The 17,310-nt window shown below is 37.5% G+C and overlaps 3 protein-coding genes across 7 annotated transcripts in view; all 3 read right to left on the reverse strand.

The window, feature by feature from the left end:
- Positions 1 to 17,310, reverse strand: part of LOC125271747 (NACHT, LRR and PYD domains-containing protein 12-like) — a 1,137,836-nt gene that overhangs the window by 247,882 nt on the left and 872,644 nt on the right. The gene's annotated exons all lie outside the window — the stretch shown is intronic.
- On the reverse strand, positions 1,243 to 4,421 carry LOC125271790 (LITAF domain-containing protein-like). Of its 3 annotated transcripts, XM_048196048.1 has the most exons (6): positions 4,273 to 4,387; positions 3,947 to 3,972; positions 3,728 to 3,837; positions 3,612 to 3,650; positions 2,525 to 2,672; positions 1,243 to 1,794 (listed from the first exon to the last, which is right to left on the reverse strand). In XM_048196048.1, the coding sequence occupies exons 3-6, from the start codon at positions 3,825 to 3,827 to the stop codon at positions 1,689 to 1,691; spliced, it is 393 nt and encodes a 130-aa protein (XP_048052005.1). In that variant the 5' UTR covers positions 3,828 to 3,837; positions 3,947 to 3,972; positions 4,273 to 4,387; the 3' UTR covers positions 1,243 to 1,688. The 3 variants fall into 3 exon arrangements, with proteins under 3 accessions (XP_048052005.1, XP_048052006.1, XP_048052007.1); XM_048196049.1 differs by lacking the exon at positions 3,947 to 3,972 and having other exon boundaries at positions 4,273 to 4,421; XM_048196050.1 differs by lacking the exon at positions 4,273 to 4,387 and having other exon boundaries at positions 3,947 to 4,261.
- Positions 11,264 to 17,273, reverse strand: LOC125271788 (lipopolysaccharide-induced tumor necrosis factor-alpha factor homolog). Its single transcript, XM_048196046.1, has 5 exons — positions 17,065 to 17,273; positions 16,717 to 16,826; positions 13,701 to 13,784; positions 11,743 to 11,884; positions 11,264 to 11,653 (listed from the first exon to the last, which is right to left on the reverse strand). Exons 2-5 carry the CDS (start codon positions 16,814 to 16,816, stop codon positions 11,545 to 11,547), a joined length of 435 nt encoding a protein of 144 aa, XP_048052003.1. The 5' UTR covers positions 16,817 to 16,826; positions 17,065 to 17,273; the 3' UTR covers positions 11,264 to 11,544.

The raw sequence follows: 17,310 nt of genomic DNA on the forward strand, positions 1-17,310 counted from the left end.
TTTGTTTATTTCTGACCCCTCCACGCCACAAGTGTTGCTAGTTTTAAACTACTGATTTTTTTATTCCATATATCTTGTTGGATGTGAGAAGTCGCACCAGACTATTTCAATTAATAGTATTATATTAGTAATAGTATTATATAATTATATTACACTCTATAACAATGAGGGAGACACTGCTGTTACATTTAGTATGGTAAATAAGATATTTATAGTATAGGTATAAAAATATTTTAGTAGGCCTAATGAAATTTGAAGTAAATGAGAAATAATGCAAAGGAAAGTAAATTTTCTGAAATGTTGCGCTTTCTTGGTCTTGAAGGATAATATGGCCCTCCTATGAGGTGTCAATCACAGAAACGGCCCCCCGACAATTTGAGTTTGAGACCCCTGCTATATGAGTATTCAAGTTAATCTAATATGCTTTTAACACAACATCTAGTCAACATCAGTGCTATTGCTATAATTTGGATGGTATAGTATCATGAGCCACAATTAAAGTCTTGTGACACTCATGCCAGGCGTTATTACATACACGCTGATTGCTTTGGGCCGGGCCTAGTCAAAGTCCAGGGCCGTTTTTTAGTCCCAGTCCGTCCCTGGTGTAGGGAGTGATTTTGAACACTTTAAAAAATGGCACTTCATGACAAAAAGGTTGTTCCCTCTTTTTAGTGTTTTATCATGAAGTAGGTCTACAAGTCTCATAACAAACAAAAAGAGAAAGGATGGTCTTTGGTGCTAAACACTCACCTGCAGAGACCAGAGGTGTATTCCAGAAAGCAGGTTATGCGACTTACTTGGGTATGTTTACTCAGTGTAAGTGGATAACCTCAGCTTTCAGGACCAAAGCCTGAGCTAACTAGGCCTACCCCCAGGACCACCATGAGCTGGACTGTGGTGCATGGAGACCCATATGGAAAAATTAATGCTGACAAGTGATGCGGACAGATCCGTAAAAGAGTCAAAGCACAAGAAACCCATTGTGAATGGGCCGGTCCATTTTTCTTACCTTTTATCTGTGTCACTGCATTCATTTGAGTTCATATCAATGGAAAGGCATATTTTGGAATAATCAAAAATTCACTGGTTTATATATCATTAATTGTTTTGTTGTAAAAAAAAAAAAAAAAAAAAATAGGCTATGCAAATTTTTGTTTTATTTTTATTTAATTATTTAATAAAATTAACATTAATAAACATGTGTTGTGCAAAATGGCAATGAAAAGTGCATAAAGATATTTGTTTAAATTTAAAACATACTTTAATATTTTACATTAAAAGATGTATATAGATATCCAGGAAAGACAAACACAATTCTGTCAAATTCTCCCATTCCCCAGTGAAAAATCAGTGCTTTACTCCCATAGTGCATTTCTATGTGACAAAAGTGCAATATTACATTTTTTAACTGCATTTGTTGTAAATTCAATAATATCCATCATTATTTTTCACTGTCCTTGTTTTATTTATTAATTAATTTACTCCAATTTAAGGCCCTAACCCCAGCAAAAACATTCACTGTGGAACTCATGGGCTGCATGGGCTGGGTTTGTCCAGGGCCATTGCTTCATTGTTACTTTAACACCCTGCTGGTGGTTCCCATATGAACACAGAGAGCTGTTAATTTAACACTGGGGATATTGCTGTGTTCCGAAAATCAGTCTGGATTTTCTCTGTTATAAAGCGAGCTACATGCGTTTGTACAGATAGACGACACTCTTGCAGTTTGGACAGCGATGTTCAACATCTTTGCAGGAATCCACACAGAATGGAATCAGACAACATGGCCAGATCCTGGATAGAAAAAAAAAACAGGTGATTTTGACAGTTTGTGTGTGTATTCAGGTATAAGCAGTATGTTTTTTCACTATTAGTGATGTTTACGTGCACCCAAATAATCCATTTAAAATCAGATTGCTGGTTCAATCAGACTGAAATAAACGCTTCAACAGACCTGAATATAATCTGATCAATGGGAAAAATAAATGTGTAAATGCTTGAAATCTACTATTTTTTCACATTCAAAACGACCTTGCACACATGAGCAGTGCCGTGATGTTTACCTGCATTTTACAAATGTGCGTATAGGCCTATGTTTATTTACATCTGTCAGTGGAGGATATTTTTAATAAATATTTGATAAAAAAGCTCTTCAGACATAAATGACGGCTTTCTTTTTATATAAGTCATCAAGAGAAAAATGACAGTTTGCAGTGACATTATGACAGAGGCTTCCTCTGGTTCTGAATGCGGTGACTGATGCACTGCACACGAGCTGATCTCATTTGGAATACATGTAATGCGCATTGAATATATAAATCAGAGCGAATATATAAATAGGATGGCAACATTTAGGGTTCAAATAAACGAAACTTTCAGAATCTGAAATGGGATTGGATTCATTGGGATTGATGAAAATGAGTGCATGTAAACATATTGACTGTTTTCTTGAAGTACTTTGATTTCAGCTGTAGCAAATGGCTCTTAAATTAGAAAATGACAGCTATAGACATTTGTTTCTTACAATAGGATGCCAAGACCTCCACAGATGGCCCAGGTAAGCAGGCCGTTGATGTATCTGGTCTCTGTGACAATCTGCTGCTGGCAGTGAGGGCATTTCATCTGTCCCGGGACATCAGATAAACTCGGTGGCACGATCACCACCTGCGTCACTGCAAAACATTCGATTGTTTGGTTTTGTACACCCAGCATCCCAGCTAACAGAATTTTGTTATAAGAACGTTCTCTAAGTATTCAGTGTTGGTTCTGGGAACATTAAAAACGTCCAGTTTTCTTGACATTACAGGAACGTTTTAATAAGATATAATGTTCCTCAAACGTTCTTTCAACTTAATTTTGATCTAAAATTCAACATTGTAGGAACATTGATTTGGAATATTCCAAAAACATAAAAATACTCAGTTTCCTTAATGTTAGTAGAATGTTATTTAAAGGTTAGTATGATGTTCCTGAAACATTCTGTCAATTATTCATGCAGAGATGTTTTTTGAAAACACCCACAATCGCTGATAAAGAAGCAATTCAACAATAGTCAGGGGTCAAGAGCTCAACTAAAGCAACCACCAACCTCCATGATGGTGACCTCAAACTAAACATCTAAACTTCTGTTAATTCTCAGTAAGAGCTTCTGTAGACGTGTGACAGAAATAAAGTCAGTCTGGTTAGTAATAAGAGAAGCTGGTAATGCTGGTTGTGGAGTTGTTTAATCAGATCTTCAGAGATTTAATGTCTTTTATCTTCAGTTCATCTAAGATTGAAGAAAGTTGTAGTTTGTGTTCTTATTTCTCTTTCTTTCAGTACTTGTTACATTTTATGTTCTTGGAATGTTCCAAATCTACATTCCTAGAATGTTGAATATTAAACCATAATTAAGTTGAAAGAACGTTTGAGGAACATTATACCTTATAAAAACGTTCCTGTAATGTCAAGAAAATTGGACGTTTTTAATGTTCCCAGAACCAACACTGAATATTTAGAGAACCTTCTTATAAAAAAATTCTGTTAGCTGGGATAGTTGGTCATCAGCATGTGTTGAAATAAGTACAGTGGTTTCCAATGAGTAAGTACTAGGCAGTGAAATGTAGGCTGACCTGTGACAGGTGTTGATGCAGACTGGAATGCCACCGGCCCTGTAAAATATCATATGAAATTTCACAGAACCGGTTCAACTAATCTCTCTCAGGAGCATGGCTAAGGGTCAACTTACCTGGTTGAGGCTGGTATGCAACAGGTTGTATTTGGTAAGGCATGTTGGTTTGGTTCATCTGAGGACCAGGATATGGTGGGAGATTGGATCCTTTCTCCATTTTTAAAGATCTGTGAGATGAGAAAGAACAGAGATTAAACTGCCATTTCTTTTCTCCTTTAAGCTCTTTCCTTCAGAGCTCCATAATGTTATATTGACATATGATTTCCATGTACTCACAGCTTGTCCAGCAGGTCTGCCCCACCCTTATGCGTTCCAAGTATTTGTTTTAAACCATATTTTAAACAGATGAGAAGTATAATAATAAAAAGTGCTAAAGTCAACCTATCAAGAAATTATTATTTAACTTTCCAGCCCATATTCATGTCAGAATCACATACACACGGAAAGACTTCTTTGTATCTCTTTATGACGATTCAACAATTGAACATAAACCAAAACGGAGTATAATAATCCTTAAACTTCAAAGGAACTTTTATACTGGCAACCAAACTAAGGCATCTTATTAAAATTTTTATCAATTTGAAATACATTAGAACACACACCTGGTCACTGGAGTTCTGTGAAAAGTCTTCCCTAGAAGTCACTGGTCGACTATAAGAGAGAAAACAATAAACTCACTGTTATGACTGCCAAAGCGAGAGAGAGAGAGAGAGAGAGAGGGAGGGAGGAGTGATATCCAGAAGGAAAGAAAATATATCTACATATACAGTATTTATGATCAATATATTAAATGGTTTAAATTTATTGTGGAATAATATTGTTTGTGTACTATGCAATAAACAAGCAGGAGCTGAATCAATGTGCGTATTTATGAAAGGGTCATGAAACCCCCTGTTCCAGCAGCAGTCAGTTCTCACCACAGTTTTGAGAAAGTGGGCGTGGTTAAGCTGCGGAGTGGAGGGGGATGAGGTGAGACTGACAACACAGCAACAGCTTTTGATTCAAGTTTTATTTAGCTCTCATTAAAAGCATCAAAGCTTCCCACAAACGCACACTGCAAATTACTTCTGCGTTAATATAAGACAGCTCAAAAACTTCCATTGATATTATTTGCTGGTGTGTTGAGCATCAATAGTGTAATACTTAGTTTATAATCAGAATATACACTTAAATAGTCAGGCATAGCATTAAGTTTGTTATTCAAATGTAAGACAGCATAAAAAATAAATAAATAAATTCGACCATCAGTTTTCACACTTTTATGTGAAAAAAGCTTCAAAAATTAAATGTTTATTGTGCACTTTAGTTAGATTAATTTAAAGGTGCCCTAGAATGTTTTTTCACAAGATGTAATATAAGTCTAAGGTGTCCCCTGAATGAGTCTGTGAAGTTTCAGCTCAAAATACCCCATAGATTTTTTTTAATTCATTTTTTTAACTGCCTATTTTGGGGCATCATTAACTATGCACCGATTCAGGCTGCGGCCCCTTTAAATCCTTGCGCTCCTTGCCCCCCGAGCTCACGACTATAAAACAGTGCATAAACAAAGTTCACACAGCTAATATAACCCTCAAATGGATCTTTACAAGATGTTCGTCATGCATGCTGCATGTATGCGTCGGATCATGTGAGTATAGTATTTATTTGGATGTTTACATTTGATTCTGTATGAGTTTGATAGAGCTCCGTGGCTAAAGCTAACATTACACACTGTTGGAGAGATTTATAAAGAATGAAGTTGTGTTTATGCATTATACAGACTGCAAGTGTTTAAAAATGAAAATAAGGACGGCTCTTGTCTCCGTGAATACAGTAAGAAACAATGGTAACTTTAACCACATTTAACAGTACATTAGCAACATGCTAATGAAACATTTAGAAAGACAATTTACAAATATCACTAAAAATATCATATTATCATGTATCATGTCAGTTATTTTTGCTCCATCTGCCATTTTTTGCTATTGTCCTTGCTTGCTTACCTAGTCTGATGATTCAGCTGTGCACAGATCCAGACGTTAATACTGGCTGCCCTTGTCTAATGCCTTGAACATGGTCTGGCATATGCAAATATCGGGGGCGTACATATTAATGATCCCGACTGTTACATAACAGTCGGTGTTATGTTGAGATTCACCTTGTTCTTCGGAGGTCTTTTAAACAAATAAGGAAACAATGATGTTTGAGACTCACTGTATGTCATTTCCATGTACTGAACTCTTGTTATTCAACTATGCCAAGGTAAATTCAATTTTCAATTCTAGGGCACCTTTAATAAAATGAGTGTTTTTACAAGTGTGCTGAAATCATTGATCTTGCTCTGCACTGACTGACAGCTGCTGTGATTATCAAGTGAGAGCGCGGTGCTCGCTTTCTGTGTCATTCATTCACAAGAAAAGTTATTGTTTTTCATGAGATTTTTGAGTATTTCATACTTCACATTGACAAAATGTATTTTTAAACCTAGTTATTTTATAATGTTTAATATTTAGTCGTTTAGAAAATGGCTGATATATGCGCAAATAAATGCTACTTTGCCGCAACCTGCTGGTTAAAGTGGTAATTATTGACTTTTTTATTTTTGTTGAATTTTATTCAAATGTTGAATTTCCTACATTTTTAAACGTTCGGTTTTACAATGGGGACAATCTCCGAAGGATGAACAAATAATGTTTGTGGTAATCACATTAAAAATAACATTTGAAGTGCTGGGGGAAAAAATTTGTGTGTTTGCGTCTCTTATTACAGACAGCGTTTTTAAACGGTCCCAATAGCTTTGTCTTTATTCCAATCAATAAAACTGTTTTATTGGCAAATTAGGTAAATGGGATAACTGCATTAAAATATAAATACAACATTAAAAAGTCAACCATTGATGGTTTTGTGTCGATGTACAGCAACTACAGAATGAACAGCTAACAGTTCAACGGAAGTGCCCGAGCTGGCTTAACGCCAACCAGGAAGTAGGCTTGAAGTAACCGTGCATATAGTCCATTTACACATGGTTTTTGCTATAATTTATTGCACAAATAAATGGCCACCAATTCGCATTTTGTTCTCTGCATCAAATCCATATATGAACACGCTGTTACATCTTTGATAACTTTTGAGACTTAATTTGCGACGTTTTTATAAGACACTGGTTCATGAACTGGTTCACCAAATCGGACTGAATCTTTCGAAACAGTTCTCCATCACTAATCCACAAATTACTAAAGTTACTTTTTGACGTGCCTGACACTCCCTCTGACTCTAAATAAACCAACATCCTGGAGTTATTCAGTTACTTCAACAGTACACTGACTTAACCTGCTGTGAAGAGAGAACTGATGATGATGGGCACGAGCAGCAGAGCAGCTGATATGAGTGAGCATGCGCGGCGTACACGAACGAACACATGGCCCGTCACAGTTCTAGTTCTCGAGTCAAGAATCGGTTGCAATAGTTTTCGGATCATCAGTACACAACCGAGAACCGCTTCTTTCGGACACGTCCGATTTGAGAACCATATAGTTCTGCAAATTTATTTTTCTATATTAATGTTATTTAAAAAGCATTACAGTAAAAGTTGTGCAGTTGTGCTTTCATGTTAATTTTTTTAAAAGTTTGGAAACAATTAATTGTTTGTGAAACTATCAAAATAAACATTTTATTTGTTTCATAAATAATCCATAGACAGCTTATTTAATTAATCAAACTACAGCGAGCGCAAACAAGCAAATCCTTTTGAATCGCTCTTGCAGTTCTTGAATCTCAATCTCGTTCGAGTAGAATCGAGCGTAAAATTACGTCATTACGTCGGAGCGTAAAAGAACTGGTGAACCGTTTATTTCAACCGGTTTATTGAAACGAACTGTCCGAAAGAACCAGTTCGCGGAAAAAAACGAACTTCCCATCACTATTTGATATGTCCCCCAACATCCGCATGCATTACAGCAAGTTCAACTCTTCAGCAGTGATGTTAACATATCGGCCTTCAAAGAATCGTTACCCAAAGTTCTGTCTGTGGGACTGAACTTTATACCTACAGAAGAATGGGCTTCAAATAATAGATACTGTTAGGACTACCCACTGGAGATCCAAATGAACAAACAAGATATCCTGAGGAACACGATTCCATTGTTTTACAGTTTCACTTGATTGCATCTGAGGCACAGCCACAACGTAACTAATGCCAACGAAGACAGTAAAGAACCTGGAGGTTGTGTTTGACGACCAGCTGAGTTGTTAATACAAAGATATACACAAAGGTGTTGGGACAACAATATAATTTGACGTCACCCTCATGGTGATGATTGTTTGCTTTAGTTGAGCCTTCACATTTTAATGTTAGTTTTTCCACTCATGCTTCAACAATGGCGCCATTCCTGTCATGCCTCAAATTAGCTGCTTCAATTCTTTTTACAGTATGTTGGCTTAGGGTTAGGGTACTCAAGCATGTTTTACTCAAAGTTGTAAATTGTTAATTCAAAAACATACAAAAAGGATTTGGAACAACAATAGACAATTTCATTTGGAGTCATCATTATGGTGACCAGTGTTTGCTTTAGTTAGTTTTCAATGTTATTTTTTCTCTGGCTAATTTTTAACATCTACTGTACACTGAAGATATGTAGGTTATACTGTATAATATAAAATTATATTATATTATATATATATTAAAAATGGTTTGACTTTTAATAAGGATTTCTGCTTGTATATGTTCAAAAACGTTGTGTTGCAGTAGGTGGTATATACACTGTAAAAAGATATTTTCATGATTTGTTATCACAACTTTTGTCTTTTGTCAAATCAGTTTGGATTAACTAATGTTGTTCAGATAACATATATAGTTTCTGTTGATTGAACCAATCTCTTTCATCAACATTTTAAGAAAACCAGTTTACTAACTTTTTTAAGTTAAACCAACAATAATTTTTGACAGAGGAAGTCAACCCACAGGACTCTTGGTGTATCTCCTACAATATTTTAAACATCAGGATCCTGCTTTGTAGGTACATGGTTTTGAGAGTGAAGGTCTTGTTTAAACTCTTCTCACTGGAGACATACTGTTTGCTTTTCTCACAGTTAATCGTCCTGACAAATAATGTTTAAAAGCCCGGGACTTACACCCAGCACAACTCAAAGCAAACAAATACCCCACTATATACTATATATATATATATATATATATATATATATATATATATATATATATATATATATATATATATATTCCGATCAGGCATATAATATTGAGTTGGTCAACATTTTGCTGCCAAAACAGCCCTGACCCGTCAAGGCATGGACTCCACTAGACCTCTGAAGGTGTGCTGTGGTATCTGACACAAAGATGTTAGCAGCAGATCCTTTAAATCCTGTAAGTTGCGAGGTGGAGCCTCCATGGATCAGACTTGTTTGTTCAGCACAACCCACAGATTTTTTTGCTTTGTGGCAGGAGCATTATCCTGCTGAAAGAGGCCACAGCCACCGGTGAATGCCGTTTCCATAAAGGGTGTACATGGTCCTCAACAATGCTTAGGCTGGTGGTATGTGTCAAAGTACCATCCACATCGATGGCAGGACCCAAGGTTTCCCAGCAGAACATTGCCCAAAACATCACACTTCCTCCGTCGGCTTGCCTTCTTCCCATAGTGCATCCTGGTGCCATGTGTTACCCAGGTAAGTGACGCGCACACACCCAGCAATCCACGTGATTTAAATGAAAACTTGATTCATCAGACCAGACCACCTTCTTCCATTGCTCCGAGGTCCAGTTCTGATGCTCACTGTTGGCTCTTTCGGTGGTGGACAGGGGTCAGCATGGGAACCCTGACTGGTCTGCGGCTATGCAGCTCCATACGCAACAAACTGCGATGCACTGTGTATTCTGACACCTTTCTATCAGAACCAGAGATGGGTAATCCAGGGGTCAGAGAGTAAAAGTCCTGCCATATTTTTATTCCACCCACTGAAGCATTAATGAGATAAATAAGTGATTAATTGAGTGATGATTGACCATTATTGAAGACACCTGATGATAACAAGCAGAATCACCAAAGGAGAAAATCACAATTTTTAAGTTACCATCATCGAGGTCAGGGTTTGTTTTAGTTGAGCTCTTGACCCTTGACTTTTTAATGTTAGATTTTGTTTGGGCAGTTTTAACGATGTGTTATGTTCTTCTTGTTAAGCCAGCAAAATTACATGATTAGATATTACAATATTAAATTAATGCACCCCGGCCTACTGGAAAACCTAGTGTTCTTTATGGTGAGGCCATCCCTGCTGGCAAACTTCAACACACTCTGAAAGGAGGATACATTGGATCATGTTAGATAGCCTGACATGAATAAAATGGTTGGTCTAAGCTAGTGTGCCCTCTAGTGTTAGTACAAATAACTAAATCCACAGTACATATCTTCAGTGAAAATGTATGGAAAAGATGAGTATCCATTTGATATGGTCTGCCCTGTGCATGGTTACTAACCATTTAAAGAGGACATGCCCTAAGTGTTGATTTTGAGCATGAAGCATCAAATAAAACATTTAAGCTCTGTTAATCCTCAGTGACTTGTTTGGGTTATTTCCAAGAGAGGCGTGCAATTAAGGTACTGATTAGGTACTGCAGGCCAGTGGATTTCAGATTTTTCTCTATTAATTTGAATATATAGTATGAATATATAGTTATAATATATAGTTTGACATTATTTCTGTCATATATCTACAAAAGACACTTATTTAGTGATGGCGATTTCAAAACAATGCTTCAGGAAGATTCGGAGCATAAATGAATCAGTGTATTGAATGTGCTGTTCGGATTTCAGCCGTTGGCAGTTTGACACGCGCTCTGAATCATGAAGCAGTGTTTAGTGACCATCACTAAATAAGTCTTTTTTTTTTGGCGCTCCAAAATATTCTCGTTGCTTTATAATGTTAATATTGAACCACTGTACTCACATGAACTGATTTAAATATGTTTTTAGTACCTTTATGGATCTTGAGAGAGGAAGTGTCATTGCTCCCTATGCAGGCCTCATTGAGCCATCGGATTTCAACTAAAATATCTTAATTTGTGTTCCGAAGATTAATAAAGGTCTTACGGGTGTGGAACGACATGAGGGTAAGTAATAAATGACATTATTTTCAGTTTTGGGTGAACTAACCCTTTAAGTGTCACTATGTAAACTCAAATAGCACACATTTATCCATCAGTAAACATTCAGTAGCAAAAATGAAGACACACCTTTCAGAATCTTGGGATAATATGATCAAGAGCACAGGTGATTGTGCTTTAGAGATTGCATCCTAGAATCATTGACAGGGTTTTATATTATACAGTATAATTACAGTACAGTAATTTATATGAGAAATTTCACAATTCTGTGTAAAGTAAACTGTAGCACATGTACACGCTCAAATTCATGATTGTCAAAGAAAGTATTTTGTCAGAACACCAAGAAACTGCTATAGTACTGTATACTGTAATGAAATTTCTCCAAAGGTGCAGAAGACAGCAATATTTATTTATTATATGTATTGAGCAGTGTTGATTTAACTCTGAGGATTTTACAGTCTATGTTTCAGTTGTTGTGGTCAAGTACATGGAGCTTCAGGTTTGTGTATATAACAAGTGATTGTCCAATGCAAATAAAGCTTAAATGCAACTTATTTTATTCATACATTTATATACACACATTATAAAAACAATTTGCAAACACAGAAGGAAAGTATGCAACAATTTTCCAGAGAAAGTGTAATTCTATTATTAGACATTTCTATCATAACTTTTGTTCTACATATGAGATTGTGATTAATTATGCATCAGTTCTATAGTATTTCACAATGTTTAACTTCCATATGAAGTGTACAAATGACATATCTTCGATCACTCATCATTGAATTCGTTTGTAAAGGCGAATTACATTTTTGCAGTTTGGACAGGTGTGTTTCACATCCTTGCACGCGTCCACACAGAAAGGAATGCAACAACAGAACCAGCATCTGAAAAGCACAACAGACAAACTCTAAATATCAGCAGTCTGTGAATTCAAGCAGGGTAAATGCTCTAATGTTTGTACAGTTATACTCACATAAAGAGCGCAAGGCCTCCGCAGATTAACCAGGTGAGCAAACCGCTTATATATTCGATTTCCGTGAGGACCTCCGTCATGCAGTGAGGACAGATAATGCGGCCCGGTACATCAGTGAGATTCATAGTCGTCATCTGTGTAACTGCACATGTACAAATGCATCTATTTAATGCGGAAAAAATATAAAATACTGCACATAAGAGGTTTAAAGTGCCCCAATTATGCTTTTTTGGATATTCCCTTTAATGTACTGTGTAATATATCTATTTGTGAATGTAAAAGTTCTGCAAAAAGACCAAAGTACTTGATAAATGAAGTCATTGTAAAAGAAAGAAGCAATTCTGAACTGCCGAAACGAGTCAGCAGTAATTCCAGTTTTACTTCCTGCACAAATGTAGGTTTGTGACACATTTGCATAATGCAGTCTACGGTCTTCATTGGCTGCTGGCGAACAATGTCTACTTTGACCCCCAAACATCATAGTTGTAGTTGAGATTGGAAGAGTTTGGTTCACATTATCGACATATTGCAAAGACACTGTTTTCTGCCCTGCCAAAGCAAATCCACTTTGTTGCATGAGGACTCGGGCTCAAATTGATATGGTAAAACCGACACCATCATTACTGTTCGCATCAGTGTGTCTCCAACTTGTTGTGAAATGTAGAAGTAAAGTATTTATTTGAATGTGCGAGACTTCGGATTCAAAGAATATCAAAGTACCGTAAACTGTAAAACTATTTGAGCTACAAACCAGTGCAATTATGATAATGAAATTAAAATAATATGATAACAATAAAAAGTTTGCAATATAAAGTGTTTTTGTACAGGTAAAATAACTGGAAGCGAATGACACAGGAAGCCAATGTTTTTTTGACATTGGATGCATGTAAACCTATAAGAGACTCCAAAACAAAATTAAGAGCCTTTAAAATAGCATAATATGGGCACTTTAAGTTTATACCTGTATAAACATCTGCAAGATGAATACATAGTTCGGTGACATGCAAAATATACTTTTATATGAACTTTGAAGAAATTAAAAAAAAACAATTAAAGGTAGTGTTGTCCAAAATTTAGGAAACTCTCTAGATTCAAGGCATAGTTTTAGAAAATATCACAATCACAATCACATGTGACTTTTCTGCTGTGATGCCTGATTAGTGGAATTAATGATTACCAATTAAAGATAGTACACAGATCAAGCAAAAGTCAAGGGTCAAGAGCTCAACTAAAGCAAACGCTGATGTCCATGATGGTGACCTCAAACGGAACATTTTTAATAAGACATCAACATCTAAACCTCTGTTAATTCTCAATAAGAACTTCTGTAGACATGTGACAGAAATAAAGTCAGTCTGGTTAGTAATAAGTGAAGCTGGTAATGCTGTTTGTGGAGTTGTTTAATCAGATCTTCAGAGATTTCATGTCTTTTATCTTCAGTTCATCTAAGATTGAAGAAAGTTGTAGTTTGTGTTCTTATTTCTCTTTCTTTCAGTGTTTGTTCACAGCAGGTGTTTGAATGATTGAAAGAATGTTTCAGGAACATCATACTAACCTTTAAATAACATTCTACTAACTTTAAGGAAACTGGACAATTTTATGTTCTTGGAATGTTACAAATCAACGTTCCTAGAATGTTGAATTTTAGATCAAAATTAAGTTGAAAGAATGTTTCAGGAACATCATACTAACCTTTAAATAACATTCTACTAACATTCAAGAAACTGGACAATTTTATGTTCTTGGAATGTTAAGTTGAAAGAACATTTGAGGAACATTATACCTTTTAAAACATGTTTCTCTAACATCAAGAAAACTGGACATTTTTGGACTGGACTTTCCCAGAACCAACACTGAATATTTGGAGAACCTATTTTTAACAAAAATCTGCTAGTGTTCAACTCTCATGAAATGAATAAAACATGAGAAATGATTGGTCTAAGGTGCTGAACACTCACCGACAGGGATCATGGTGGGCTGGACAGTGGTGGGTGGAGCCCCAAACCCATATTGTGGAGGTTGGTAAGGTGCAGCTTGTGGACCTGTAAAAGTGTCAAATCACAAGTTAAAAACACTGAAACCCACTGCAGGGGGATTTTATAGGATGTGAGATCATACACTTTATCTAAAAGCCAGTTCATCTCAAATCATGATCCAGTTAAACAAATGACCAAATCAAAGAAAACACAAGCCAAGTTTATATGCACCCAAATAATCTTTAGTAACTGGACTGATGGCTCAATCAAAATGAAAAGCCTTCATGTAAACAACTTAATCTGACTGTGCTCGATATGAGTGAAATTTTGAATGAAAAGGGTGGTGTAGACATGAAATAATCCAATCAAGAGGAAAAATTAAGTAGGCTATGTAAACACTTGAATATGACTTCTCAATCAGATTCTCATATATACTCATATATGTGTACTGGAGCCCTATAACAAAAATGTTAATCATATTGCAGATTTCAGGGTTCAAGTAAATAAAACTTTCAGAATTTGAAATCGAATTGAATTCATTCAGATTGATACAAATTAGTGCATGTAATGTATTTATCACTAAGAGTCAAGGCTTTTGATTCCTCTAGCATCAGTGAACAACCAAACTCTTCTGGTTTTAGTTGTCACATATGTCACCATCGAGGGCTTTGAGAGGAGAGCCAGCAGGTTTCTACGGAAGTGGCTGGGCCTACCTCGAAGCCTGCGGAGCATTGCTCTGTATGGCCAGAACAACAAGCTGAAGCTCCCAATCAGTAGCCTGAATGAGGAGTTCAAGGTAGGCCGTGCCAGGGAGGTGCTGCAATACAGAGAGTCACAAGACCCGAAGGTTGGGATCGAGGTGAGGACAGGGCGGAAGTGGAGGGCAGCAGAGGCGGTGGATGTGGCTGAGTCACGGCTATGGCACAGGGCACTGATAGGAGCAGTGACTCATGGAAGAGCTGGCCTGGGTAACGGCACAACATCTCGCTACAACAAGGCACAGGGGAAGGACAGCAGTAGAGGAGGAGCGGGCCAGCAGGATGGTTGGAATGCGGCAGCAGTGAGCCTGGACAAGATGGGAGCATGCAGTGGACCGTAGAGTCTCATGGGCAGAGCTGTGGAAAGCAGACCCCCATCGCATACGGTTCCTGATCCAGGCTGTCTACGATGTACTACCGAGCCCATCCAACCTATTCAGCTGGGGATTGGTGGAGTCACCAGCCTGCAGCCTCTGCCTAAAGAGGGGGACCCTGGAGCACATCCTTAGCTGCTGTCCGAAGGCCCTGGGCGAGGGGCACTACCGTTGGCACCATGACCAAGTTCTGAAGGCCATAGCGGATACCATCAGCTGTGGAATTGGCCACTGTAAGCGCCTCCGCCCAGTGAAGAACACCATTGCTTTCGTCCGGGCTGGGGAGAAGCCACCATTAGCTGTCAGGGCCACCTCATCTGGCCTGCTAGCAACAGCACGAGACTGGGAGTTGAAAGTTGACCTGGGGAAGCAAATGAAATTCCCAGAAGCCGTCGCCACCTCAACACTGCGGCCTGACATGCTACTCATCTCAGAGACCTCCAAGCAGATAGTTCTCCTGGAATTCACCGTACCCTGGGAGGACCGTATCGAGGAGGCCAATGAGAGGAAGAGGGCAAAATACACTGAACTAGTGGAGGAGTGCCAGAACAATGGGTAGCGAGGGCGGTGTGAGCCCATCGAGGTGGGATGCAGAGGGTTTGCTGGCCAGTCTCTTTGCAGGGCCTAAAACATCCTGGGCATCATAGGAGCCAGTAAGCGAAGGGCCATCAAGGAGGTCATGGAGTCAGCAGAAGTTGCCTCAAGGTGGCTGTGGATATAAAGAGATCAACCCCAGCTGGGTCGACTGGGTGAGAGTGCATGATGCTTGAAAGACCCGAAACACTCTGTGACCCCAGGTAACACCACTGACGATGTGTCCAGGTTGCATCGAGTCGATGTATGTTACAAACAAGTTAAAATTTGGCTCTTTGCAAACTACTTGAACAGTTGAAGGTTAGGCCCATGTAAAACAGTTGTTCAATTGCTGAATTAATTGATTCCTGTATCATGTTATATTAACCAGTCTTGAAGCTCTGGGTGATGGATAGACACGCATTGCTGATATAATCCAAAATGTGAGATGGCCAGGTCCTGAAACCCAAAGCATCTTAGACCTTAGTGTTTCTGTTTTTGGAGAACATTACAATTGTCTTTCTTCTGATAACTTTCACAGACAGAGAGGATTCCACTATCTACAACAGTATCCATGCATTAGCAATCTAATCTGCTAGGCCGTTACTTATTAGAGGTTAACAGCTCGTAAATGTTTCATACATGTTTCATGAGTAATCGTGACGCACAATCTAAAATCACTAGCCAAAGTCTGTATGTTTTACATAACGTCCTTTAACACACATCTGACGTCATGGATTGAACCACTGGACACGTGACTTCTTGATGACCCGTCTATAAAACACCTTAATGGTGTAGCTTCTCAAACAAAGACACTGAAAAGAATTTAGTGTAAGATTTACTTTGAAACAATTTTCACTCAGAAACAGCTAAGAATATTTACAAATACACGTTCAGGAACACATTGCATTAAACCAAAAACACTGAAATATATATATATATTTTTTTCTTGTAAAACATACTCCAATAATATTTGTTTTACTTACAACTTCAAAAAAATATTTTTTTTTTACAGTTTAAAGTTTTTGGATCTTTTTTCAGTATATTATTAATACTTGGGTGAACATTGGCTTGCATTTGTTTCACAAACTTTCTCCTTATTTGTTTATATGCAAACATTTTACAACAAGGTCCCATTTGTTAACATTAAGTTTAACATGAACTAACAATTAAAAACGTTTCTAAATCATTAACCAATGTTAGCTACTGGAAACTTATTGTAAAGCGTTAGATTGATTATATTACATTCTGGTTGGTTCTTGTTAGTGAAGTCGGAACGGAAGATGATCTGACCTGGTTGAGGTGGGTAGGGTGCCTGCGGTCCAGGGTAATTTATGCCTGTCTGGGTCGTCTGAGGACCGTAATAAGGAGGAGGGTTGTGTTCTTTCTCCATTATCAAAGACCTGTAAATGAGAATACATGAAGATGAGGAACTGGAAATCAGAAGCAAGTTTCTTTATCTTTGTTATGTCCTTTTCTCTCTTTCTTTATCTTGTTCTACTAATTTACTTATATCTACAGTAAAAACCACACACTATATGATAGCTGACTTATAAATGCAAAGCTGAACAACATCTCTTTATGTACTTGACATGTAACAAAAGCATAACTCTTAGTTCATGTAAAAATATATGCTCATACCTGTATGTGGTGTGAAAACGTGTCGGTTGTGTTGCTTCTCCTTTGAGAGCGACAGGGAACTTACAGTAGAATATGGATTACCATGAGTGAGAGAGCGAGAGGGTGTGGTTCATGAAAGTCAGAGAGAACAGCAGAGCACAGTCATAAAATCAAGATAACACTGACACTAACTGTGTAGGCAGGGCTATCTTTGGTATAAAATTATAAACCTTCCCATTTTCCATTACGATAAAGGGGAGAAAGCAA

The sequence above is a fragment of the Megalobrama amblycephala genome, linkage group LG7 (genome assembly GCF_018812025.1).
Source record: "Megalobrama amblycephala isolate DHTTF-2021 linkage group LG7, ASM1881202v1, whole genome shotgun sequence".
Lineage (NCBI taxonomy): Eukaryota > Metazoa > Chordata > Actinopteri > Cypriniformes > Xenocyprididae > Megalobrama > Megalobrama amblycephala.

What these genes read in the sequence shown, in the direction of transcription:
- LOC125271790 (XM_048196049.1), bottom strand. Translation starts at nt 3,827, where the DNA reads ATGGAGAAAGGATCCAATCTCCCACCATATCCTGGTCCTCAGATGAAC. An exon ending in TGCATACCAGCCTCAACCAG is followed by an intron (nt 3,651 to 3,727) that starts GTAAGTTGACCC and finishes GATATTTTACAG; the next exon opens with GGCCGGTGGCATTCCAGTCT. An exon ending in TGCATCAACACCTGTCACAG is followed by an intron (nt 2,673 to 3,611) that starts GTCAGCCTACAT and finishes AATGTTTTGCAG; the next exon opens with TGACGCAGGTGGTGATCGTG.
- LOC125271788 (XM_048196046.1), bottom strand. Translation starts at nt 16,816, where the DNA reads ATGGAGAAAGAACACAACCCTCCTCCTTATTACGGTCCTCAGACGACC. An exon ending in ACCCTACCCACCTCAACCAG is followed by an intron (nt 13,785 to 16,716) that starts GTCAGATCATCT and finishes ACACTTTTACAG; the next exon opens with GTCCACAAGCTGCACCTTAC. An exon ending in GCCCACCATGATCCCTGTCG is followed by an intron (nt 11,885 to 13,700) that starts GTGAGTGTTCAG and finishes GTACATGTGCAG; the next exon opens with TTACACAGATGACGACTATG.